At 40.5% G+C, this 27,759-nt stretch overlaps 1 protein-coding gene across 23 annotated transcripts in view; it reads right to left on the bottom strand.

Annotated features, from left to right (window-relative positions):
* The window catches only part of AKAP13 (A-kinase anchoring protein 13), a 360,797-nt gene that overhangs the window by 9,533 nt on the left and 323,505 nt on the right, over positions 1 to 27,759 (bottom strand). For 13 of the 23 annotated variants that reach the window (XM_055362877.2, XM_031002130.3, XM_055362887.2 and 10 more), the window contains 14 exons: positions 23,518 to 23,653; positions 22,043 to 22,155; positions 21,286 to 21,438; positions 20,105 to 20,355; positions 17,335 to 17,460; positions 17,104 to 17,221; positions 16,130 to 16,378; positions 12,968 to 13,044; positions 12,208 to 12,389; positions 11,992 to 12,074; positions 8,746 to 8,940; positions 4,326 to 4,484; positions 3,844 to 3,914; positions 3,338 to 3,382 (listed from right to left, as the gene is read on the bottom strand). In XM_055362877.2, the coding sequence (XP_055218852.2) occupies positions 3,338 to 3,382; positions 3,844 to 3,914; positions 4,326 to 4,484; positions 8,746 to 8,940; positions 11,992 to 12,074; positions 12,208 to 12,389; positions 12,968 to 13,044; positions 16,130 to 16,378; positions 17,104 to 17,221; positions 17,335 to 17,460; positions 20,105 to 20,355; positions 21,286 to 21,438; positions 22,043 to 22,155; positions 23,518 to 23,653 (1,958 nt within the window). The remainder of the gene's footprint in view (positions 1 to 3,337; positions 3,383 to 3,843; positions 3,915 to 4,325; positions 4,485 to 8,745; positions 8,941 to 11,991; positions 12,075 to 12,207; positions 12,390 to 12,967; positions 13,045 to 16,129; positions 16,379 to 17,103; positions 17,222 to 17,334; positions 17,461 to 20,104; positions 20,356 to 21,285; positions 21,439 to 22,042; positions 22,156 to 23,517; positions 23,654 to 27,759) is intronic. The other 10 variants (XM_031002129.3, XM_055362884.2, XM_055362885.2 and 7 more) reach the window with 2 other exon arrangements.

Here is a 27,759-nt window from a genome sequence, read left to right as displayed (position 1 = left end):
AAGGTTCAAATATCTGAAAATGTTAAAGGTAAAAAATAAACCATATTTATGTCCATCCAGAGCAAGACAGTGAGATCCTATTTCTAAAAGAAAAAAAAAGAGCTGGAAGGAACTAGAACTGTTTTCTAATCTTGAAACAGGGAAGGCTTTGCAAACACAGAAGTAATGGAAGAAACCAGACGATTTTTTTCAAAAATTTCTATGTAAAAATGTAAAATTAAAATTAAAAGGCAAAGAACTAATAGAAATTCAAATGGAAAAATCTTTCATTTAAAAAAGGCTCTCATAGAACATTATGACAAAAAAAATACCCTAGTAGAAAAATAGGCCAGGAACACAAAGCAGCAATTTACATTAGCAATATAAATGGCCAATAGCATAACATATTAAAAATGACTCAACCTTATTTGAAATCAAATAAATGCAAAATAAAATAAATGACCCAAACTTATCAAACGAACAAAAACTTAATAAGAATGATAATACTCAATGTTGGTAAAAGATGAAAATGAGCATTTGTATGTCTAATGGGTGGTACCAAGCACTGCAAAACCTCCTTTCAAAAGCATTTTGGCATACTCGGGAAATAATCACAGAGCTGTGAAAAAACAATGTATGTACAAAGATTTTCTTGGCTCACTGCTTTAAAAGCAAAACGTAGAAAAATGGTTAACTATCACAAAGATTAAGTAAATTATGGTACACAATAAGATGAAGCTGTGCAACAGCATGCTTTGTAAAAATATGCCTTGAGGAAATGTTTTTAATGCATATTAAGAGGAAAAAAAGCAAGATATGAAGCTCTACGAAGTATTGATATGAATTATGTAAAACTATTTTTGTACTATTCACACATATACAACTCGGATATGTTATGTAGAAGGCTGGAAATATAAACACCAAACATTTAACGGTAGCTATTTTTCAGTGGTGGGATTATGTTTATTATCAAGTAACTTATGTTACTTATCTACCATGAACATGCATTCCTTTTATAATACATTTAAAAACAAAACACAAAAATCTTAATTACCAGGCTTAGCTCTTCTGAGAAAATTTTTTACCCCTTATTCTTTTTTTTTTTTGAGATGGATACGGAGTTTCACTCTTGTCCAGGCTGGAGTGCAGTGGTGCAATCTCAGCCCTCCTCCTGGGTTCAAGCAATTCTCCTGCCTCAGCCTCCTGAGTAGCTGGGATTACAGGCGTCCACCACCATGCCTGGCTAATTTTTTATATTTTTAGTAGAGACGGGGTTTCACCATGTTAGCCAGGCTGGTCTTGAACTCCTGACCTCAAGTGATCCACCCGCCTCGGCCTCCCAAAGTGTTGGGATTACAGGCGTGAGCCACCGAGCCCGGCCCCTCTTATTTTATTCTTAATAAACAGAGAGAAGTAACAGAAGAACCTGCTGACTCTAGCTAAGCATTTATAGTGTCTAATCCATACTGGAATGTCTGAAAAACAAACAGGTCTTGTACTATTTCTTACCCTGATTCTGGTAACTAAATATAGTGGGAAAAGTCGCCATAAAGAAAAATCAAGGCCAGGAGCAGTGACTCACGCCTGTAACCCTAGCACTTTGGGAGGCTGAGGTGGGCAGATCACCTGAGGTCAGGAGTTCGAGACCAGCCTGGGCAACATGGTGAAACCCCATCTCTACTAAAATACAAAAAAATTAGCCAGGTATGGTAGTGCGGGCCTGTAGTCCCAGCTACTCTGGAGGCCGAGGCAGGAGAATTGCTTGAACCTGGGACGCGGAAGCTGCTGTGAGCTAATTTTCAAGCAGCAAATCCAGAGAGCAAGTAGCTTCCATAAGCTCAGGTTTGTCATTTAAAGATAAGCACACTGAAGGACTCCTTCAGGACTCCACTGTATTTAGACTTTTGTGGCAACAAATATAAAACAATATCCTTCTGTATTTTAGGGGGGAAAAGGAAAGATTCCCCTTAAAATTTCAAAATAAAGTTCCTTGGAGACTTTTAACAACGTTAAAAGCAAGAACAAGAAAAAGAAGAAACACAATCAACATCCTTGAGAAGTATACTCTAAAAAGCAACTATCATGTATCAGCTTCTATTCTGCTTACAAAGTCAGATACTCAGAATTAATTTTAGAGATGGCAGTAATCTGAAGATTATGTCACAACAAGGAGTCCGGGGGGTGGGATGGGGGATGGGCATCCTTCCAGAAGGACACCAAGGCTGCTTCACAGATGAAACACATATTAAGTCTAAAGCAATACTCAAAGAAGAAGATATGGCTGGGCGCGGTGGCTCATGCCTGTAATCCCAGCACTTTCGGAGGCCCAGGTGGGCAGATTGCCTGAGGCCAGGAGTTCAAGATCAGCCCGGACAACATGATGAAAACTCGTCTCTACTAAAAATACAAAAAATTAGTCAGGTGTAGTGGCGTACGCCTATAATCCCAGCTACTCGGGAGGCCGAGGCAGGGGAATCGCTTGAACCCAGGAGATGGAGGTTGCAGTGAGCTGAGATCGCACCACCGTACTCCAGCCTGGACAACAGAGCAAGATCCATCTCAAAAAAAAAAAAAAAAAAAAAAAAAGATGATGATATAACTTGAGTACTTGAAGGATAAGAAATTACTGTGTCAAATTACCCACAAGTTAAATGCCCATGTTCCAGACCTGTGGCTCTTAGTATCAGGCTTGTGACAGAGAAAAGTCTGCTATGAATTCTACTCAGTGTGCTTAGACCAAAGGAAACCACCACAGGGATTTCACAGGCCCTATTTAGAGAAAGTTCATTAAAAGCAAGAAGCGCTGGATAAGGTGGCTTATGTCTGTCATCCCAGCACCTTGGGAGGCTAAGGCAGGTGGACTGCCTGTGTCCAGGAGTTTGTGACCAGCCTGGACAACATGGCAAAGCCCTGTCTCTACAAAAAATACAAAAGTTAGCCGGGCATGGTGGCAGGCATGCCTGTAGTCCCAGCTACTCTGGAGGACTGCCTGAGCCTGGGAGGTAGAGGTTGCAGCGAGCTGGGCGATAGAGTGAGACCCCATCTCAAAAAGAAAACAAAAAAAAACAAAAAACAGCAAGAGGCTTCCTTAAGGACAGAGAATCAAAGAAACGAATCAAAGGCCATCTTAGCAGGCAATTCTCTAACTGGCAAAATTCCAAGATGGTGCCCCTAGGACCAAAGACAGGGGAAAGGTCAAGGAAATTGACAACTGTATTGTTTACACATACAGATGATAGCCAGCAGTTAGCCTCTTCGTAACAGCAAAAACAAAAAAAAAAAAAAGGAAAAAACAATATTCCTAACTTGACAATGACAACAAACACATATTTTCTTAAATAGTTCATAATGTCCTTACCTCACTGTTTCTTTTAAGCATAAATACCAGGTTAGCATTTCCACCCTATAAAACAAAAAACATACATATAAAAAAATGAAGATCTTGATGCAAAAATGACATTCAGTGTGTTTCTGTGTTAGGCTGTAGCTTTCCATTTTCTACCACAGCCTCACTAAGGTAGTGAAGGTTTAAGAGGTTGAACTATTTATCACTGATACCTTGTAAAGGAGGTCAGGTCGGTTTGGAGCACCTGAAACAAACCTTCTAATGAAACTGGTCCTGCCAGGACCATGGTAGAGTTATGAATGTAAACACACTGCCCTAAGCCAGTGAGGCCAAACAGCGAATAATGTGGAGCTCTTAACCATACTATTTGTTTTAAAAATGTGATTTTCCCTGAAAATAATTTTATTAAAAGCAGCAATTCAGGCATCGAAAACAACATCAAAGTGAAATAATTTCAAAGGTTATGAATTCAGAGGAAAGTGCCAAGGAGGTTCATGGTGTATTTTAAAGAGAAATACCTTTTTTAGGCCACTATCTGATTCCGTTCTCCTAAGATCTTGGCCATCATCTCCCTCTTCCTTCTCGCCTCCTAAACAAAAAATACGGTGTTTTTTTTTTAAAGTTGTGAAACAGATTAGCCAAGGAAAGAATATAATATAGGTATCTTGGGGATGTGGTATGTCTGAAACCTACTGATGCCCCCAAAAAGGGGGAGCTGCTTGGTGGCAGCTAAGTGATTATTAATAATTTTACGGATGCAGAAGAAATGGAAGCAGGAACATGTATTATTACTCTTTTAGCTGAGATCTTAGGAAAATCTTTTTTGTTACTCAAAATGAATATGAGTCTGACTGACAAGCTCTTGAGTGTCTTGAGATCTCACTAAGAAATTTGCTGATTGAATGGGAGCGGTGATGTAGCTACTAAAGTACAAGTCATTTTGAGTTGTGTGAGATAGTCAAGGATTGCCTATAAAAGCTCATGACTTCACATCATTTACCTTTTGAAGCATTCATCTGATGGCTGTCAAATCCTCCAAAGGTCTCTGCTCTCCGGGGCAGGGAAACAGGACCGACCACACCTTGCTCAATGGGGCTGCTGACAGTCGGCCCAAGTGTGCCTCCCAGATTTCCACTCACCAAACCCTGAAGGATCTCCACTGGAATAAAGGAAACATGCAAAGCTGACATCTTATCTTTCAATGAGGAGAAAACAAGTTCATAGTATATATGATACGTACAAAGAGCACGACTGGAAATTTCCAAAGAGTGACTGGGTGAGTTCCTTTGCTCAGAGAAGGGTCTCAGCTCAGGATATGTGTTTTAGTTGGATTCTACTAGAAATTTAGAGATGAGACCTTCCACTTTATATACAAGAGGCCTAGGAAATTTGAAAGTGTACAGGGAAGGCAGAGTAATTTACTAGAAGTGACATGGCTTCTGGAATCATATCCAGAGCAGACAGAAGATATTCCCTGGAAAGTAAGATGGACTGATTTGAGAACAGCAAGTAAAACAGTCAGGATTTCTGGCTTTGCCAATATGGAGTGAGTTCAAGGGGCTAGAGTAGTCTAAGAATTTGCATCTCAACTCTGGCCCACTAGGGTTCTTTTCTAGGGTATGGCTCACAGAAAGAAGAAAGTGGAGAAAATGGAATAAAAGTTAAACAGGAGAAAAATAAAGAGATAAAGAAAAAGAAGGGCCAGGTGGAATAAGGGAGGGAACCAACAGCAGGAAATCTGATAAGACAAGCCATATTAAAAAAGAAAAACTACACAAAAATGATAGACGAGTCCTATGGTGTGAGAAACGCTATCTGAACCTGTAAACTTACAACACTAATTTCACATGAAAATGAGCAATAGAAAATATTGAAGTCAAATCCCATATAAAGTTAAGAACAGGGAGTGATGGTGGGGAGAACACAGGGTCTAAGTTCTCTATAGATAATAAAAGCACATCAGAAAGACATGTCCATAAAATAGGTGACCAAAACACATTAAGAAAATGACAAAAGACAGCTGGGTGCAGTGGCTCATGCCTGTAATCCCAGCACTTCGGGAGGCCGAGGCGGGCAGATCACCAGAGGTCAGGAGTTCAAGACCAATATGGAGAAACCCCGTCTCTACTAAAAATACAAAAAAATTAGCCGGGCATGGTGGTGCATGCCCGTAAACCCAGCTACTCAGGAGGCTGAGGCTGAGCCAAGATCACACCATTGCACTGCAGCCTGGGCAACAGGAACAAAACTCTGTTTCAAAAAAAAGAACAAAAAAAAAAAGAAAGAAAAGAAAATGACAAAAGACATGAAAGAACTAACTTAGGTCAGAATTAGAAAACACAGAAATGAAATAGCAAAGCTACAAACAAAAGAAAAACAATCATTATAGAAATCAAAACTAAACTAGAATATAAGAGCAAATTAACCCAGCAGAAAATGGCTTAATAAAAAAGAAGGTGAAAGGAAGACCATTTAAACATTAAAAAGATGAAGAGATCAAAAGTATTAAAAGAAAGTGACAAACACTGAAGATAGACAAAGAAGGGAGACCTTGAAGAAGACCAAAGCAAAGGAAACAGGGAAAATAGTACAAATTATAATTCAAAAATAACTTCCTGAAATCTGAAAAATTTGAAACCACATATGAAAACAGAACACTGTGAACCTGACAGCATCAACCTAGGGTAACAAATACCAAGGAATATTCTTGTAAAACTACTTGTACTTATAAAAAAATCCTTTAGGCATCTAGGCAAAGAGCATGTTACTTACATGGGGAAAATCAAATTATTATCAGTCTCTGATGGCAATGCTTTATGCCAGAAAAAAAAAAAAAACAACATACTTGAGAGTAATTAATACCTTGGGGAAGAAAATATGAACAAGCCAATAATTTTATATTCAGCAAAATAGGCTTTCAAGTATAAAGGGCATAAATTATTACCAGCATGAAAGAGCTCATGGACTATTACTCTCATGAACCTTTCCTAAGGCACATGCTAGAGAATCAGCTTCACATATCCACATGACTAGAGGGTGACTGACCTAAGAACTTCTGGTAAGCATGAAGTATGTTCACTTACAGAACAAAGACTATGGTCAAGGCTCACAAGGAGAGCATACAGCATGTAACAGTTATAAACTGACAGTGTAGACACAGCACAACTATTTTTTCAAAAATGGGAGAATGCGGACAGCAAGTAAAAGTCATATGTAGTGGTAGCAGCATTACTATTGGAATATATTATTATCAAAATAGTGTTAGTAATACTATTAGTATTACTAACAGTATTAGCAATAGTAATTAGTAAATTAGTTAATAGTAATAGTAATACTATTAGTATTACTAACAGTATTAGCAATAGTAATTAGTAATACTATTAGTATTACTAACAGTTATGAGTAATAGGTTGGATAAAGCCAGAAAGTAAATATATAATATTCTAATTCTATGATGTATCCTTAAGAACAAGGATTTGCAATGTGAAAGAAAGGAAATAGAGATGTAATACTAAATAGGTTTAGTTAAAAAAACAAACACTGTAGTCCACAGTTTAAGAATATCAATGTGAATTCAAAAGTGTAAATATAAATTTTCATATACACATTTTATGTTCAATAGGTATTTAAATTATATATGATGTAAAACATATATATAATGTTATATATATGTTATATAATATATATATAATGTTATATATATGTTTTTCCCCAAGCTCTGTCCACTGAAAAGGCCCAACCTAGTAACAATCAACCTAGCAGCAATGACCACTCCCAGTACCCAGACTGTGGTCTGAAAATATAATTTCCCACTTAAAGAAACCAGAACTCTTGGAGAAATGGCTGATACCGAGACTGGGGCAGAAAACAATTAAGATGAGCCTGGAACAACTTACTATACCAGTAGCTCTAAAAGACTACTATGGTCACGTCCACAGGACTAGAAGCCAAAGAAAGAGGTGTTCAAAAAAGGAACATTCTGAGCTTTTAGTAAGGTTAGGAATTGCAATGACTTGAAATCCATCAAACATGTTTTTTTTGTTTTTGTTTTTGTTTTGAGATAGTCTCGCTCTGTTGCCCAATCTGGAGGGCAGTGGTACGATCTCAGCTCACTGCAACCTCTGCTTCCTGGGTTCAAGCGATTCTCCTGCCTCAGCCTCCTGAGGAGCTGGGACTACAGCCGCATGTCACCATACCCGGCTAATTTTTGTATTTTTAGTAGGGATGGGGTTGCACCATGTGGGCCACGCTGGTCTTGAACTCCTGACCTCAGGTGATCCACCTGCCTCGGCCTCCCAAAATGCTGGGATTATAGAAATGAGCCACCGCGCCTGGCCCCATCAAACATGTTTCAATTCATGAGTCCATAATAAAAACTATGGGTCACTTTCAGAAGATGTTCATGGTCTTAAAAACTGGTAAATAAATGGAGGGGAAAAATAATCAAGAATTTATCCTTTTATCTTTTCTTATACGTCACAAAAAAAGAGACAACTAGATATTTATGCCTCCTCAATGAAAGAACACAACACTATAAGGGCACAATTTACCAAAGAGATCAAGTCTGAGTAATTAATTAAGCCTCTGAATCCAGCTGCAAATCTGAAGGAAACAGATAACAGGACTGTATGAATAAAATCCAAACTGTGGGAAACTCTCTAAGTCAAAAAGCTCAGATTGTTCAAAGATAAATTATATGGAAAAAAAAAGATGGTGGGGGGAACTGTAAATTAAGAATTTTAAGATGCATATCAAAAAACATAAGCAAATTAAACTATAATGTCTAGGAGTAGGCACTTAAGCCATAAAGACATATAAGTAAGTGATTAATGGCCGGGTGCAGTGGCTCATGCCTATAATATCAGCCCTCTGAGAGGCCAAGGTGGGTGGATAACTTGAGGTCAGGAGTTTGAGACCAGCTTGGCCAACATGGTGAAACCCTGTATCTGTGAAAAATACAAAAATTAGCTGGGTGTGGTGGTGCACATCTGTAGTCCCAAGCTACTTGGGTGGCTGAGACAAGAGAATCACTTGAACCCAGGAGGGGGAGGTTGCAGTGAGCCGAGGTTGCACCACTGCACTCCAGCCTGGGAAACAGAGCAGCAAGATCCTGCCAAAAAAAAAAAAAAAGCATAAGTGACTAATTAAAAAACAGTCAGAATAACTGCTCCTTTTGGAGAGAGGGAGGTGTGATGGGGACAGAGCATGTGGAGGAAGGGGCTTCAGGGCCCCTTTAAGTTCTTGATGTGAGTAGTGGTTAAAAGGATATTCACCTGATAATTTACTATAGTGAAATATTTGTTTTGGGTAATTTTCTGCATTTGTGCTTTAAAGTAAAAAAGTAAAAACTGGCAGGTAATATTAGTGTGTAAACCACTCTGGGAGTAGATGAAGAGGGGGCAATGCTGAATGTTAATTACCCTCATTTATTGCACTTTTCATTAAAGGTCCTCCTTTGAGAGCCTCTTCTGTGTTGGAGCGGAAGAGAACTCTAGGGCTATGTGTTGGGGAGCAATCCTCTGGGAGAGGGGTGCTGCACTCAGCCATGTCCCGGAAAATCATCTCCTTCTCTTCCAACAAGAGTAGGATTTTTTGGTCCTTCTGTTGAAGTTGTTCTGCAGGAAGGAGAAAATGATCTGTGATTTGATTGGTGTTTAGTAATTACGAGAATGACTAAGACACGAGCACCACCTTGTGGTAATTTATGGAAAGGGACAAGACAGGACACCCTCCCCACCCACACTGCCTTTTCTTTTTCATCAAGACTGCAATATTGTTTCTGTTCTGTGATTTCTATCTGGAAAACCGTTCTGGATCTTTTTGGCAAACCATGGAAATTGTGACATAACAAGTCTGCACTTTGCTTCCACTCCCGTGTCCCCTGTTTACTTCTCAGCCCACTACTCTCTAGCTTCTGTCCACTCTGCAACTGCTTTTCCAGCTCAACTTCATGACTGAATCCAATGAGGTCTTTTAGGTTGTTTTTTCCAGCATTGATGATTACTTCTTCCTTTAAAACATGTTTCCTTCTTTAGCTTTTAGGACACCAGTTCTCTTCCTACCATTCTTTCTCAGGACACTTTACAGATCTGCCATCTGCAATGGAATCTCTTATCTGGGCTCCTGTCTCAGCTCCATCCTGAGCTGTCTTCTTTTTTTTTTGTTTTCTTTTTTGTTTTTGTTTTTTTGAGACGGAGTTTCGCTCCTATTGCCCAGACTGGAGTGCAATGGTGCACTCTTGGCTCACCGTAACCTCCACCTCCTGGGTTCAAGTGATTAAGTGATTCTCCTGCCTCAGCCTCCTGAGGAGCTGGGATTACAGGCATGTGCCACCATGCCTGGCTAATTTTGTATTTTTAGTAGAGATGGTGTTTCACCATGTTGGCCAGGCTGGTCTCGAACTCCAGACCTTAGGTGATCCGCCTGCCTTGGCCTCCCAAAGTGCTGGGATTACAGGTGTGAGCCACCGCACCTGGCCTAAGCTGTCTTCTTTACCTTACCCACTTTCCTCTTGAGGATCTCATTCATCCCCATGGCTTCAATTACCTTCTATATGCTGATAATTCATAAAAAAACATCAAAAATCCTCCCCTTTCTTAGCAGCAGACCATGGCGCCCACGTGGCCACCTCTACTGAGATGCCTTGTTCTCAGCATGTGAGAAACCAATCTTTTCTCCAGCCCACTACCTCCTCCCTTTAGTGTGGAATCTCTTTCTCAGTCAACAACTCTTCATCTTCCAGGTCACCTGATTTGGAAACCTGTGAGAGATTCTGTCTCCTTACTCTGTCCTACCACCAACCGACCAGACTCTTTTTTTTTTGAGACAGAGTCTTGTTCAGCCACCCAGGCTGAAGTGCAGTGGTGCTACCTCGGCTCACTGAAACCTCCACCTCCCTCTGCCTCCCGGGTTCAAGCGATTCTCCTGCCTCAGCCTCCTAAGTAGCTGGGATTACAGGCACGTGCCACCACGCCCAGCTAATTTTTGTATTTTTAGTAGAGATGGGGTTTCACCATGTTGGTCAGGCTGGTCTCGAACTCCTGACCTTGTGATCCGCCCGCCGTGGCCTCCCAAAGTGCTGGGATTACAGGCATGAGCCACCAAGCCTGGCCAACTGATCAGATTTTAATGACCTTATTTCTTACATCTCTTCCTTCTCCAGCTCATTCTCACTTAACCTATCCTAACAGTCTTCCAAATGGTCTTTGTACTTCCAGTGGCTTCCCATTCCCTCAAGCAACTCTCCTATCTTCAACATGTTAAAAAAAAAATTTTTTTTTTTTTTTAATTACATGAGTCCCTTGTTGCCTTTTAATACCTGGTGCATTTCCAGCTTAAGATCCCATCCCTTAGCCCTGACCCTCCAGACACACCGAACCTGTCATTCCTTGGCAGACATGTCAAGTCCTTTTTCACCTTTGCACATAACCACTCTTGTGTGCTGAGATAATTTTTTTCAGATGTAGCTCATGCACCAGCTTCTCTGTGAGACTTACTAGAGGCAGGATGAGCAGATCCCACACATGCTAATTGTGCCTGTGGTCTAATAAATCACTGTGTGGCCCATCATTGATGTATGTCTCCCCTGCTAGGGTGTGAGCTTCTCAAGGGCAAGGGCTCTTTTTAAGGAATCTTTGCATCTGTTGTACCTAGCAGTATGCCTAGCCAGGTACTTGACGAAATTTAAAGAAGGAAGATTTTTATCCTTGTCATCCTAATCATGGGCCAATAAATTTGCTATAACTCTGGCTCTGGTCTAAATCTGTCCATATTTTTAATTTCCCCCTCAGTGAGACAGAATGCTATCATCTGTATGGCTTTAAGGCCTAACCAAACTCCTTAGGTGCTTACATTTATTTAACTCTAAGCCTTATTTCTATCCAAAGCATAGTCTTTACTTTGAAACATTCGATAAGCCACTGGCAAAGAGAAAAGAGCACCAGGCTTTGCTAAGACAGGGAACAAAATTCTGGCTTAGCCACTAACTACATGTGTGAGTACCAGGCTTTGCTAAGACAGGGAATAGAATTCTGGCTTAGCCACTAACTACACACGTTAACCCTGGGTAGCTTGTCCTCTGTGGGCCTCGACTGTCTCATCGGCACAATGGGGATTAGAATGCCTGTGTTGCAGGGATACTGACAAGACTACACAAAACAGTCAGCACTCAATAAATAAGGGTCAAACATAGATTGATACATACCCTGCTCCCAAAACTTCACCTCACAACTCATTTGTAAACATGCGGATAAGTGATAACGCTAGGGACCGGGGGGAGGATTAAATCAGATTAACTGGAGAATTCTTTCCCCAAATTCCTTTCTCTCCTTGTTTTAATCTTAGATGTGACTATAAATTTTGGCAAATTCGCCTGTGACAAAGTACAGAGAATGTCATGAGGTTTGAGAACACGGATCCTGAGTCAAGAGAATCAATATTCTCTTGATCCAGTACTGGAAACATCCTTGCAGCCATTCTTTACGAGGACCCATGTCAGCCTGGCCTTGGTTTCTCTTTTGTTAACAGCTATTCATTTCGCTGCTTTCAAGTGCCTGCTGGGGCAGCTTTAGAACTGAGGGCAAACCCGTACCCCTAACATCCACCAGCAGTCTTCTGCAACTGCAGACATTCCAGACAAGGGGCTCAGACCACTCGCAATGCCTCACCTTTTAATTCTCGGGCTCTGGCGTCCAACATTTTCTTTTCTTCCTCATTCTCACTAGGAATTCCTTCATCTTCATCTCTGTTCCTAATACAACCCAAACAAGACAGAACAAAAAATTCCTAAGATGTCAATTACTCTGGTCACAGTCCAGCCTGTTATGAAATCACACAGAGACATCAGGAGGGCTGGGAAGGGTGGGGCCTGGTGGTTAACTTACAGGGTGTTGATTGTGTCCTGAATGATCTGAATCCAGCTGTTTCGTTCCTCTTTGGAGCTGGCATGGACTTCTACCATCTCTGGATCTGTCATCCCCATGCTGATGAGGAATAACCCTTTCTCCTCATGTGCCACTTCTCTCACAATCAGCTTCTTTAAAGAGATCACTGTTGACTTCTGGTCCTGGAAAAAGGGAAGAGGGCAAATAAAAGATACGTATACAATATTCTAACTCTTAAGGACAGCTTCAATCTAAGGTAAGACCAGATGCTGTTAAAAAAGCACACAGTTTGAAAAACAAGGGCTACTTTAGGATAAAGAGAAGTATCTCCTTATTTCATTCAGATTTTAACAAAAAAAGATTTCAAAAGGGAAATAGTAATTTATGGCTCTAAAGGTTCCAGTCATGTTTTCCACACGATGAATCTTTCCAGGTTCCCCAAAGAATCCAGTCAGCAATATTATACATGAGCACCATTTATGGGCTCAAATGTGAGAAACGCTCCAGTGACAGGTTTCTTCACAGATCAAATAGTCAGATGTCTAAGACACTAAAAGAAGACTGTGATGAAACAGAATAATAATTTTTTGGGAAGAGGGGATGCCAGAAAATTCTGAGGGCATGTGGGAAATTATTCAGAGGAATTTGTCCTGAGCCATTTAATTTTAAGAGGGCGGGGGAGAGCAATAACATAGTGCTTACATTCCATAACTAAACTAGCTGCTTACAATACTATTACAAAAATAACAATTCAGCTTACCAATGATGCAAAGATGTACTTCTGGTCTTTTTCTTGAAGGAAAACTAAAATGTCAGTGAGAAGAACTGCTTGAACCTCTGGAAAATGGAAATGGGAGAAGGGAAGATAGAACGATGACTACTTAATAGTTACCCACAGTCAGAAGGGTTTTTATTGAAGGGTGTTTCAGCAACACATACACCCCTATAAGGGCAAACTATGATCTGAGATCACACTCCTCCAAAGCAACAGTTTTACAGTTCTCGAGGATTCAGATCTGGTCACCAGATTTTTAGCAGCATTTTAAAATGGGATTTATCACCAAAGCCTTGTTTTGGAAAAGTTTAAGTACTCAGTTCTAGAAAGATATATCCCATAAGACAAGATTTTAAGAATAAAATACTTTTAAGAATAAAGCTGAAAAGCTGGACTTGTACAGATGTTAAACAGCAACATATAGCAGGATATTCCAAAAAATACTCAGGTTGCAATATTTTTCGACTTCTAATTACAGTAATGGGAAAGGTGTGGGGCAGGAGACAGGAATGCTGCCCAAAGATGAAGTATAGAAATATCTAAGTCTAATGAAAAGACGTCTTCCATGCCCTCAAAAGAACAAAGAGTGGCCACACAGGCAGGCGCCTTCCAGTCTTACAGGTACATGTGAATATAGGGCTCTTTCCTCAGCTCCATATGCAATAGTTAGCTTAAACTCTTGCTCTGACTAATCCTCTAGGAGTAGGTAGTAACATTTTCCACTAGTCTCCTGAGGATGGTTTGATGTCTCTGGAGTTGAGTCTATCTCGAGCTAGCAGGCTGGCCCCTATGTAACATCTTCACTGTGGAAAGTGAAGTCCACAATTCCTTGGGAAAGGATGGAACTGATTTATGCAGTCCACGCCCCACCTTTTCTTCTACCTCTGCCACAACTGAAATCCCCTTTCTGTGGAATTCACTGCAAAGCTATGAAGAAAACAGAAGCAAGGACATCTGATTCCTAGGGAGGTCTATTTTTTTTAGGCTAAACTACTGCAATTTTCTGTGTACTGCCATCAGTTATGAAAAAGTTTTTTTTTTAAAGTTTACTTTTAAATAATTCAGGTGCCTGCACCCTCCCCCTCCCCCCAAAAAAGCGAGACACACATTTTAACTTCATCGAATCTTGAAGTTTATATGATCAGTGTCAGTGGATCAGAGAAAAACAATCCCACCCCTTTCAAAGAGTACCCAACATAGTACTGGCTGTTCTTGGCATGAATTCACTTGGGGGTGAAAATGACTAAACCCCAACTCCTATCTCTACAGGAGGCATTCTAGGCCATAAAACCTATCGTTCTGTCACTGGCTTGACCACAACTTTATTGCAACAGCTGGAATCTACTAGTTTTTATTTTGGGAATAAATAAATTGCTATGTAAAGGAAAGAATAAAGCGCTGGATCCAGGCAACAGCAGCTCTAGGAAATTCAGGCCTTTACAAGAAAGGGCAGGTATTTCTGAACTGCCAGACAGCGTAAAAGTCTCAAAGAGAGCTAGGGCTCTCAGAACATCACGGAATATTAAGACTGGAGGGAAGGAGCCTTAGTTTAAGTTTATCACAGAACCATGAAATACACAGCCAGCTGGTGGTGGGAAAGGAGATTTCTTTCTCTGAATCTTTTCTGCCCTTCTTTTTTATGCCTTCTGCTACAGTGCAGGCCCAGATGAGCTCTTCCCCAAAGCACTGCACAGTCTCTTACCTGTCACCAGTCTCTCTTCACTCCAGCTGCACTCTAAACTGCCCCTAGGTGTCATACTGAAAAACCACCTCATGTATCCCTTTCCTGCTTGCCGTTCTTGTTTTTGAACCCATTCTTTGCCCCCTTCCCTCATCGATAGTATCAACTGTTAACTCCTCAGTCTGGAGAATGCACCTCATTACAACCTGGCCCCTCCCGTTTCTTTGGGCTGGTTTCCCGTCACTCCCCTGTCATTCACTCTGCTCTCTGTGTGAGAGTCCCGGGTGTCCACTCTTCCCTGGACGTGCCACACCCTTTCAACTCTGCGCTTCCACTTTCTCTTCCTTAGTGTGGGGAACACTTTCTCCTTATGTGCCGTCATCCTTCAAGACTTGACTCTATTGCTATTCCTCTTGCTTTCTCCTCCATTCCAGCACTCGCCAACTGTACAGCAGGTATTTCTTTCCAAGGCTCTTCATTTTGATTTCAACTTCTAAGCAGGGTGTCCTGCTTTATTCATTGTTGAAACCAGCTGACTGCCTGGAACTTCTTTACTATTTGTTCTATGCATGGGTATTTCCTATAGCAGTTATCTACATCATCACTTATACCTCAGAAATGAAAGCAGCACCCATTTCCTCCACCTTCTTTCTATGCCACTGAGGCTGACAGCACTGGCCTACCCTGCTTCAATGTCCTCAGCTCACTGAGGCCAGGGCAAAGGGGTGGGTATAATTCAAGGCTATTGGTGTAACATAAGGCCCATGGAGTATAGGTTTGATGAAAACAAACAAAAAAAATCAAATGTACACATAAATTAAAAAACAAGCCTCATAGCTTCTTTAACTTGATACGGCTGACTACTTGAAATGTAAAAATTAAAACCAAATGGAAAATGGGCATCCTTTATGATTTATTTTGCTTTAAAGATATACGAATATCATAAATTATAATAATAAAAAAATCTAATTGATGAGGGTTAAACTTAACTTTCTATTAGGTGTCTGGAGCTGCAAACTCCTCTAACATCTCTTGTGAACAAGTGATGTGTTTTGAACTCACAGATTCTGTGAAACTCGCTGACTGTGTCTCCCTCCTTGTGAGTTTTGCCATAGATCCCAATTCCAACCTGGCTGTCCATCTCTTATAGGGGAATACACCTTCCTTGACAGCTTGCATATGTGCACCAATCTTATGCTTTGCTTTGTTTTTTTAAAATCTTATTTTCCATTTTCCCTGACTGCATCATTTCTTTGTCTTCTTCCTCTATTTTGTATGATTTTGCAGGCCATCACAAACCATTTTTGATATAAGATTACGAAGAACTAAATGCTTGTTGCTCCTGGGTGGTGGTTAGAGATGGGCTCTCTGGGAAAAAAATCTGGTAGTGAATTTCCAACAAAAGCACTTGGATTTTTGCCTGTTTTACCTGGGCACATACTTAAGACAAAAGAGCCAAGCCTTACCTTTCAACCTTCCTGCTGCATTCTTCAGAAACACACTCCCATCACGTACAAGCTTCTTCCGTTTCAAATCTTCCTTGGCAAACATCTGACCACTCTTCATCCTCATGATTGACTTGCTATCTGTCTTTGTATAAATCTCATTGAGACGCACTTTCTTTTCATAACTTGCCACTTTGCTGTCTACAGCTCCAATCACATCCTTCACCAGGCTCAAGGACTGTGCTAGATCTTCCTGCTCCACTTCATTGTCTTGGAAGGAAAGAATAATTCTGTTTTTTATGGCTCTTTTTGGACAAGGGCAGAAGCAGGGGAATCCTGACTTCTCACTCCATATCATCTTTTCCCTTTGTGACTATGCTATCAGAGGGAAGCCAACACATCAGAGATCATGTGCCTATCCTTCTTGCTGTCATAAGTTTGATTCTAAAAAAAGTCAGAAGTTTTCAATGATATAAATAATATGCAATCATATGTTGTGCTCTGAAATAAAAGGAACTAAAGACTTCTAGGAGGGACAGTAATAGCAGGAAAAGCAACCAAGTTTTTTTTTTATTTATTTGTTTTACTTAATTTTTAATGTCCTGCCTTGTAATCTTTAAAATAACTACCTAGGAACAGAATTAGCCAAGAGAGAGAAACCAGTAATTACTGATTAAGTGAAAAACAGCAGCAATTCTAGCACTTCTGGGAATAACTGGTGGAAATTATCTCCCAGCCTAGTGATAAGAGAATACTGTTCAGGTCATTGAACTCTGGATGGAATCAATGTGGTCCCTTTCCTTCTTGCTATCATCTACCCTAAGTCTGGTAACATAACAGTCCAGATTTTCATTCAACAAAATTCAAGATAAAACACAAGGTCTCTTTTAGACATACTAAAGCATGAAATAGCACTTCCATGGGGCCTCCAGTACTACTGGCCACAGAGGAAACAGTCCATGGCCATACAAGACTGAGTTAGAAAGGAGACTTACCTTTGGTACACTGCAATATTCTTTGGAATAAAACTGGGTACTTGGTAATCCGCTGAGTTACAAGCAATATGCACTCTGGAATTCCAAGCCTTCTAACAACTGAACTGCTCATCTTCTTCTGCAAGGGAGTAAACAGACTGTGAGGAATCACATGAAAAAGGCTCTAGTGAAAGCCGACAGGGACACATGGCTCTCAACAATGACGGGGATTTTCATGTTTCTTATCAGTACCTTTACAAAGGCTTGAAAACGCTTATCCTTGGCATAAAGGTCTTTGAAGTAGTTTACAGACTGGTTATGTTGCCCACAAAACTTGCCATATGTCTTCTTTAAACGTTCTGCATTCTCACCTGAAAACTGCAGAGAAAAGAGAACAGAAGTTATGCCACGGGGTGCCAAACTCATAATACCATTTTGTAAAATGTTTCCAGTCTAGCTGTAAAAGTCAAGAGCGCTTCCTCATAAATTCTCCCAGAAGAATGAAATGGTGCAGCAGCTTTGGAAAGCAGTCTGGCAGTTACTCAAGAGGTTCAACTTTAAATGGGTAGACTATATGGCATATGGATTAAATCTCAATAAAGCTGTTATACAGATTTGAAAAACAACAAAAAATTAAAGAAACTTTATGTACTGTGCACAGGGAAAATGCAAAATGTATTCTAACTTCCATTTGTCATAAACAGAGTAATAAAACAATGAGATTCACTAGGAGTTTTTCATGAGACAATCTTAAATATCTGACCTTGATAAGTTAGACAGACATCACAAACAGCCATCATTACCTAGGTATCTGTTTGTACTACTTACTTCAGGCCAGCAGTCCTAATAATTCTATGAGGCCCTTAAATCATTCCCAAATGTGTGCAATCTCAATGATTCCTCTAAAGGTATGTTCACTTTGCGCTGAATCAATGAATTTCTGTATGCAGTTCATAAAATACATGCTAATTATTGATTTCCATGTACTACAAACCTCCAGAGGCAACACAAATTGATCCTTACCAAAAAACTGGAAAGAAGGATCAGGGTAGATTTTCACTTCACCATTTACCAATGGAGGAGCTGAGACAGAGGGACGGTAAGTTATCTGCTCATATGACAAAGCAAATGCCCCAAAGGTCGATCCTACCACTGGCACACAGAACGAGCAAACGGATACTATGAGTTAAACTGTGAATTCTAGCACCAAAGATCTTACTAGGGGTTGTACACAAGTACAAGGAGGTACAAATGGTAATACAAGTCCAAGTTTGATGAAGTACTAAGTTAGATAAAGTAAAAGTTAGATGAAACCAGAGAGGAGGGGCAGAGAGAGAGAAATGAAAATGCCCAAGGGGATGTTTCAGGAGGAAAAGTCATCACTTGTAGGTCTTAATTTTGAGCTCTATCTGTTGCAGCTATCTGTGTTCATTTACCACACTGCATTTGCATTTATTTCATAACATGCTTACTTTTACTCCTAAGAGTTCCCTGAGGCAGAGGCCTAAGCCATATCCCCCTTTGTAGTTCTACCTGGCATTTAATAGATGCTCAGTAAATACCTGAAAAATGAATGAGTGAATGTGCTAATAAATTAATGAAGTGAGGGGTATGGGCTCAAGAATACAAAGGAAAGACAAAATTTACAATTCTCAGACAAATGTTCCAGCAATTAAGCCTCTGCTTCTACACAGCAGCAGATATTTGCCCAAAATCTTTGGGGAATTTGCATCTTTGGGGAATCTGCATCTTTGGGGAAATATCTAGTCAGATGTACATGTTATATACCCCTCTGCCTGTAAAGGTTATACTGGCAATGTGTTTTTCAAGAAGAATATTTTAAAAAGAAACATTAAAATCTGTCTATGACAATCACATCTACAAGTACCAAAGTAACTTTTAGCTGAATTTTTTGGAGTATGACTAAAACCATACCACACCTTGATGAAAGTATCAACAATACATATTTTATTAAGCATTTTACAGATAGTCACTTATTCAACTTTCTGTGCTTCAGCTGGTTTTTAGACACATGAGATCCTTCTGATTTGAGGCAGAGGGGAAAGTTGAAGATTTCCAACACACACACACACACATTTTTTTTTTAAATGCTGAGCTGGGGTCTCACTCTCTCGCCCAGGCTGGAGTACAGTGGCACGAGCATCACCATGGCTCGCTGCAACTTTAAACTCCTAGGCTCAAGTGATCCTCCCACCTCAGGCTCCTGAGTGGTTGGGACCACAAGTGTGCACTACCACACCTGGCTCATTTTTTCACTTTTTTTTGTAGAGACAGCTCTTGCTACGCTGCCAGGCTGGTCTTGAACACCTGGCTTCAAGCAATCCATCCGCCTCAGCCTCCCGAACTGTTGGGATTACACGTGTGAGCCACTGTGCCCAGCCCCAAATATTTAAATAATTTTCGATTTTTTTTTTTGAGACAGAGTATCACTCTGTCTCCCGGGCTGGAGTGCAGTGGCATGATCTCGGCTCACTGCAACTTCTGCCTCCCAGGTTCAAGCGATTCTTATATCTGTCTCCCATATGCCACCACGCCTGGCTAATTTTTGTATTTTTAGTAGAGACAGGGTTTTATCATGTTGGCCAGGCTGGTCTTGAACTCCTGACCTCAAGTGATCCGCCCTCCTCATCTCCCAAAGTGCTGGGATTACAGGCACGAGCCACTGTGCCTGGCCATATTAATTGATTTCTTAAACTATACTGTTTCTGATGATGGCACAGACTCTGAGGAAGAAAAACTAAGTTTTACTGAGCATCTATCATATGCATTAGGTACTTTATATATACCCTCCCTTTAACTTTCCAAAATAACATTAGAAGAGAAACCCTACTGTCTGCATTTTACAGAAAAGGAAATCAAGGCCCCAGAGAAATTAAATAAGTTCCCTGAGCTTACACAGATAATAAATGGTAGAAAGAAGATGTGAATGCATGGCTGTGGAACCCCATGACTTCCCTTTTTCCCAGTGTATGTAAGAACCTGAGATCCTTCCCATTCTCACCTGATTTACAAGCACATCCCCTATCCTCTTGATGAGAAAGTTCTTTTCACTTTTATCCACCAGAGACTCCTTCTTCCGCTCCAGAATCCTCTGAAAGAATTGGCTATGGATACTGATCAGCTCATCCAAACAGGGGAACAGCTTTTCTACCATCTGCTGCTCAAAAAGCAGATCCGCCATCATCCCCTGGCTGTACACACCACTCATGATCTTGAGAGTGCGGACATGATGAAACTCTGTCTGCATCAACTCTAAAAGGAGGAAAAAGATCAAGTGTCAGGAACACTCTTTTATAAGCATTCTCCCTCAAAGATCATCTGCTGCAGTCCCAAAGCTAGTTTAGAGCCCAATTTGAACCTTAAAATTGGGTCAATAGCTATCTTTCCCCTAAAAGTGTTCTCGGTTTTGTTTTTTGTTTTTTGTTTTTGTTTTTGTTTTTTTTAAGACAGGGTCTGGCTCTGTCACCCAGGCTGAAGTGCAGGCTGAAGTCATGACTCATTGCAGCCTCGACCTCCTGGGCTCAAGCGATCTTTCTGCTTTAGCCTCTCGAGCAGCTGGGGCTGCAGGTACATGCCATCACGCCTGGCTGATTTTTGTACTTTTTATAGAAATGGGGTTTCACTATGTTCCCAGGCTGGTCTTGAACTCTGGGCTCGAGTGATCCACCTGCCTCAGCCTCCCACAGTGCTGGGATTACAGGTATGAGCCGCTGAGCCTGGTCAAGTGTTTTCATCTTATTCTTCTATTTTTTACGTGTCCTATTTTCTGATAATAGGTACACCGGATTCCATCAGTCTTAAATTATGATTTCCAAAGAGGTCTTCACTGGATTCAGCACCTGTCGTAACTGACTGTATACCCAGTTCTCAGAAATGACTTGTGTTTAGTCTAGTTTTTGGTGTAGGTAAGGAACAAAACTGAGATATCTCTTTCTAGGACTGCTGTATAAATAAGTACTCATATATAAGTACAATGTTCAGTAGAACTGAAAACAGAAGAGTGGGGCAAAAAGGAGATAGGATACAAACAGGACCATGTCTCTGTACCTTAAAGTTTTTAAAGGAAATCTTTTCAAGAAGCCACATACTAAAAAACTGATTTTTCATAGTCCAACAAATTACTGCTTAAAAATGCTGGACAATGGAAATCAAATATAATCAGAGCAAAATGAAGACTCTCACCATATATTACTTCTTGCCGTTTGACCACATCTTTCTTTTGCTGTTTTAGAAACTTGCTGTCTATTATCCGACTCCAAGACTCTGCTTCCAGCTGTTTGGACTCAATCTCAAAGTCTCCCAGTAGTTGTCCTTCATTCATGTCTGTACCTACTCCTCAATATATCAAAAAATCAATATCAGAATCAGGTTTGTGGCCTGTAGAATAAGCCTATGTTGGACTTTCCTCAAGATGATAGTTGATTTCATAAGACACATGAATACAGGGGATATTCACAGAGATCATATTCTAGTACCAGAAAAAAATCAATATCCTGTTCAGGAGTGACAGACTCTACATTCGAGACTTAGGTTAAGAGTAATAAACATGACATAAATCAAACATGATTACAACATGACTTCTATCTACACGAAGTTAAGAATTGGAAGGGACCTGGTACCTTTTCATATTTAAGAGAGCAGGCTTACAATTGCTCTGTGAGCTAGAACTGTACATGTACAAAAGTCTAAGGGAAGGAAAAGATTTGTACTAAAGAGTATGCCCACATTGAAATAAATGACATCCTTCACTTGACAGCTGCTGGATGAGTCTGATTACACAGTCATTACAAAGCACTGGACACTTTACTGACAATTTAGAGAATCTTCACGGGATACAGAAGAGGCAGGTACTGTCACTCCATTAAGACTTATATTCTAGGTAATGACACACACACAGTCCCTACAGAGGCATAAAATACAGGCCATAACTTCCTCTTACCCTCATCAGTAAGTGATTCTGTTGATTCATTGACCTTGCTGATTTTATTTAGTGAGTCTGTTGAATGAGACAGGAATTTCCAGGTGTTTGACATGTTCTCATCATTGCCAACTCTGGGGACAAAAGAAAAATACATACTGTCAAATACATTCTGATAACCTATGGCTTGCATTCTTAAATGAGTACCTGAAGACTCCAGAATGACAACTGGCTGGAAGTACTACAGTGACTGAAGACAAATTGCTTATGTCGGGGCCACAGCAACATGCACATGGCCTGGTAACAAAGTCGGGAGCATTTAGTATCACTGGAGACTCAAATTGTGAGGACTTTTTGAGCCTTTTTAAAGAAAGTGATAAGAAGCAAGGGGAACTTTCTTCCATCAAACCATGTACACATTATATAAGAAACTTTCTGTTTAAAACTTATTGCCTAACCAGTACACTGTTTTTTCTGTTCTCTAAATAACTACAGATCTAGCACTTACAATCAACTATGTTCTCTTTGGACTTTCTCAATCCCAACTCACCAGCTAGCACAGCAGGCACCCAATGGATGTGTGAGTAGACACAATAGCAAGAACACTTTAAAGACCAACTTTTGAAAGTTACAATGCATACAAACTTTAGTAATGTTACAACTTTTGAAAAGTACACTTTTGGAAATAATGAGAATACAAAGACAAAACAAAACAAAACAAAAATACCTGAAACTTTTTAGAGGAGGAGAAAACATTAGCCAGCACAGAGGTTAGGAATTACAAACAAAAGGAGACTTTTGCATCCTTTAGTTAGGAATTTTGCTCCAAGATAGGTTAAAGAGATACTCTGAGTCCTACATTTGAAATGGCTTATTCACCCAACGGGAAGGCAGGCATCTTACCCAAAATAGTCAGCAACATCATTATCAGCCCCCTGCTAACCACTTGACAGCCAAGGCCTGGCCAGGAGACCAGAAAAGAAACTCAGTGCAAAGGAGTGAGTGAGAACCTAATAGTAATAATTGGCTCAGCACTCACCTCCATGAAACTGACTTAAGTGTTAAAAGGCAAAGATGTTAAACAGAGGTAAGAAGAAACAAAACAACCAGGTTTATCTGAACAACAGAAAAGCATGACATCTGTAAGTGGGTGCAACCCAAAATTCTGAATTAAATCACCCTTTTTCCTATTCCTACTTATTTTGATCTAAAAAATCATCTTTTTAGAACTCAGATTCTTCAAAAGTAGGGCTGATGATATACAAAAAGCCTACAGCAACCAGCCTGCTAAGGGTATTTAAAGGAGATCCTTGGGACAGAATGACCATCATGACAAGCATCAGAAACATAATCCCCATCGTCCTTGTCTGCACCAACCCATGACCTTATAGATTTATTTCTTAAAAAAAAAAAAAAAGCTTTTTGTCATATGATGTGATTATTATGCTCTGGTCACCTAGATGCCAACTGTGCTATCTTTAAATATCTCCACTTACCCAGTAATGTTCTGTATGGAGACACTTTTGGAGAGTGAGACACTCTGCTGGGATCGTCTATTGGCAAATATTGGGGTGGTAGTGGTTTCATCCACCAGGAGGACTGCGGACCGAGGACGCTCCTTGGGCTGGGAGGCTGCAAAAGGAGGACACTAACTGAAGCATCACCCATCCAGTTCCACCTAGTACTGACCCATCTGACAAATAACAAACAGAAGTAAGGCGCTTTACAGTGGATTTGCCCTGGAACTGTAAGTTTGTATAAAAACTCCATGGAGGATAGTTTGGTGATAACTATTGAAATTGTAAATGCCTATATTCTTCGATCCAGCAATTTCACTTTTAGGCTATGTTTATTTTACAAGATATACCTGCATATTCGTGAAATGATGTTATGTCCGAAGTTATTCAATGCAACACCATTGGTAAAAGCAAAAGACTGAAAATGACATGAGTATCACAAGAAGACTGGTGAATAAGTTATACACCACACAGCAGAATACAATGCCACTTACAAAAAATGAGGACACTTTCCAAGTACTGACACAGATAGATCTATCTCCAAGATCTATTAAGGGGAGGAAAATCAAAGTGCAGAACAAAGTATATAACAGGCTATCTTTCATGCTTAAAAGAAAGAAAAATAATCCAAGTTGTATTTACTTTAACAAGCGAACTCCAGGAAAATAAAAAAAAAACTAAGAAGAGTGGTTACCTCTGGGGTGGGATAGGCAACGGGGATAAAGAATCCTGTGGGAGTATTACGTATTTTAATATTTAAGCAGCAAATAAGATTGAAAGAATTTCTTTTTTTTTGAGATGCAGTCTTGTTCTGTCGCCCAGGCTGGAGTGCAGTGGCGCGATCTTGGCTCACTGCAAGCTCCGCCTCCTGCGTTCATGCCATTCTCCTGCCTCAGCCTCCCGAGTAGCTGGGATTACAGGCACCCGCCACCATGCCCGGCTAATTTTTGTATTTTTAATAGAGACGGGGTTTCACTATGTTGGCCAGACTGGTCTCAAACTCCTGACCTCATGATCTGCCCGCCTCGGCCTCCCAAAGTGCTGGGATTACAGGCGTGAGCCACTGCACCTGGCCCCAAGATTGAAAGAATTTTAAGGGTAAAAGGAACCTTAGAGATAACTGGGAGCAGCGTTCTTTAGGACCGTTCACCATGAAGACATCTGGAGTGCCTGTTAGATATGGAATCTCAGCCCCCCTTGTCTTCTAGGGGTGGAACCCAAGAGTCTACATATCTTACAGGCTCAAGTGATTCTTCTGCTCACTGCTAGCGAGCATAGATTTTGATGATTTCCTTTAATTTACAGATGAGGAAAATTTAACACTTGTTTAACACCTGTAACTACAGATGACCCTTGAACAACATGGGTTTGAACTACAAAGATCCCCTTATATGTGGAATTTCTTCTGCCTCTGCCACCCCTGAGACAGCAAGACCAACCCTTCTTTTCTTCCTCTTCCTTCTTGGTCTACTCAATGTGAAAACGACAAGGATGAAGACCTTTATGATGATCTACTTCCACTTAACAAACAGTAAATATATTTTCTCTTCCTTATGATTTTTAAAATAACATTTTTTCCTTTGGCTTAATTTACTGTAAGAATACAGTATATAATACACATAATAAACAAAATGCATTAATTGACTGTTTATGTTATTGGTAAGGCTTCTGGTCAACAGTAGGCTATTAGTAGGTAAGTTCTGGGGGAGTCAAAAAGTTTTATGTGGATTTTTGACTGCATGGGGGTGGGGCTGGCACACCTATCATCCGAGTTATTCAAGGGTCAATTCTAATTTGTTCTCATAGTGCATATTTCTCATTAACATGACTAAAGAGGAAACTGGAGATCTAATTTGCTAAAGTGGTCACGCTGGCACTTGGGAACATTTTTCCTTGGTAATGGACTTGCTGTCCCATTCACAGGCTGCATTATCTGTCCATCCCCAGGAGTGTCAAGAGGTGAAGGAAATAAGACTGGGGTGGTAGTTACGACTTCACAGTATTTCAGGATGTCTTTGACTCAATGACCATTAATATAATCATTAATTTCCAATTCAAATTCTATTTACAAGATGATGACACAATAAAATAGCAGAAACCCGACATTCTAAAACCTGACCAGATTCTAGCTGCAGAGAGTACACAAGGACTATGGGATGTGGCCCTACCCCTCTGCCCCCACCCCCACCCCCACCCAAGAGAAAAAGAGCAAGTGGGTAGAAAAGAGAATGAGCTTAAGAGTTAAAGGGCCTGGAGCATAACCTGAATGTTTCTGAAGGGAGGTCAGTGAGCAGATAAAATCTGATGGAGGAAGAAAACACTAGTTTCTTGAAGAATTGCAAGGATGTGGATGGGTCAGAAGAAAAAACAGAGGACAATTCTGATGAGAAGAACCATGGAATGAAGGCAGAAGTAATTATGTAGTATTAATGTAAAAGGGAGACACAGAGTAGAAGAGGAAGCAGGTAGAAGGAATCAGTGAAAGGGCTGGAAAAGCAGAATGATGTTAGGCAGAGCTCATAATAACTTGTATCTAAAAGCCAGCACAGGGGGAAGAAAATAACAGCTTTCCTTATTTGTAACCAACCCATATTCTACCCAAGTAAGTGACTCAATATTGCTGTTTCCTTATTTGTGATGATTATAGCAGTGAAAGCTAACACTTAAGGAATGTTTACTGCTAAGTACTTTATAGGTATGATCTGATTTAAACCTGACTACCACCCTATGATACTATTATCATCCCCTTTTACAGAGGAAGAAAATGAGGCACAGAGAGGTTTGGTAATGTCCAGTTACACAGCTCTTAAGCAGTGGTGTCAGACTTGAATCCATACAATTAGAATTCACAATCTGTACTCTACACCACTATGTTGCCTCAGTGGAGTACAACAGGAATAAGAATATCTGTGGGAGGGCCAGGTACAGTGGCTCACGCCTATAATCCCAGCACTTTGGGAGGCCAAGACAGACAGATCCCTTGAGGTCAAAAATTCGACACCAGCCTAGCCAACATGGTGAAACCCTATCTCTAGTAAAAATACAAAAATTAGCTGGGTGTGGTGGCTCACACCTGTAATCCCAGCTACTTGGGAGGCTGAGGCAGGAGAAATGCTTGAACCCAGAAGGCGGATGTTGCAGTGAGCAGAGATTGTGCCACTGCACTCCCACCTGGGTGACAGAGTAAGACTCTGTCTCAAGGAAAAAAAAAAAAAAATACTTGTGGGGATCAAAGGTAATACTCATGAACCTTGCACACAATAGGCATTTGTTTTTAAGAAAGACATGAAAATAAGAAAGAAAACAGACTTCTGAAACAACAGATAATGTCACAAGAAAAAAAGCATTTTAGGAAGCTAGACATAAAAGTATGTGGAATGGGTAAGATCACAGACTAAAAGTGGGTATCAACCTGGAGAAGCTCCTCTTCTAGTCATCTGCGTGTGAAGATGGATAAAAACCAGATTAAATATACCTAAAGGGAATCACTCTCTTCTGGGAGTGTAGACTAGTACAGCCATTCAGGAGCTATCTGGAAGTACTCAAGAGAAATTGGGCATAAGGGAGCGGTTTTCAAGCTTGAGTGGGCATCAGAATCACCTGGAGGATCTATTAAAACACAGACCAGGCTGGGTGCGGTGGCTCATGCCTGTTATCTCAGCACTTTGGGAGGCCAAGGCATGAGGACTGCTTGAGGTCAGGAGTTTGAGACGAGCCTGGGCAACGTAGTGAGACCCCGTCTCTACAAAAAAAATTAAAAAATCAGCCAGGCATAGCGGCGCACACCTGGAGTGCCAGCAACTCAGGAATCTGAGGTGAGGGGATTTCTTGAGCCCAGGAGTTTGAGGTTACAGTGAGCTATGATCACACCATTACACTCCAGTCTGGGTGACAAAGCAAGACCCTGTCTCTATTAAACACACCCCCACACACCACAAAAAAACACAGAATGCTGGTCCCATCCCACGGTTTGTGATTCACAGATCAGGGTGGGGCCCAAGAATCTTTACTTCTAAAAAACTACATTTTCAAGAACACTGCCTGGGGAAAGTCTCACAGAGGCTCCCATGGAGCCAGCTAAGAAGATATTAATCATTGCATTATTTATGGTAGTAGCTGGAAGCAAAGTAAATATTCTGTCTCTAGGGGAACTTTAAATGTGAAATATGCTTATGAAAGAATACCATGCCATAGTCTGAAACAATAGCGTACAATAACATG

Source organism: Gorilla gorilla, chromosome 16 (genome assembly GCF_029281585.2).
Source record: "Gorilla gorilla gorilla isolate KB3781 chromosome 16, NHGRI_mGorGor1-v2.1_pri, whole genome shotgun sequence".
NCBI lineage: Eukaryota > Metazoa > Chordata > Mammalia > Primates > Hominidae > Gorilla > Gorilla gorilla.
Note: the sequence above shows the minus strand (reverse complement) of the source record. Positions and strands in the feature narration are given on the sequence as shown.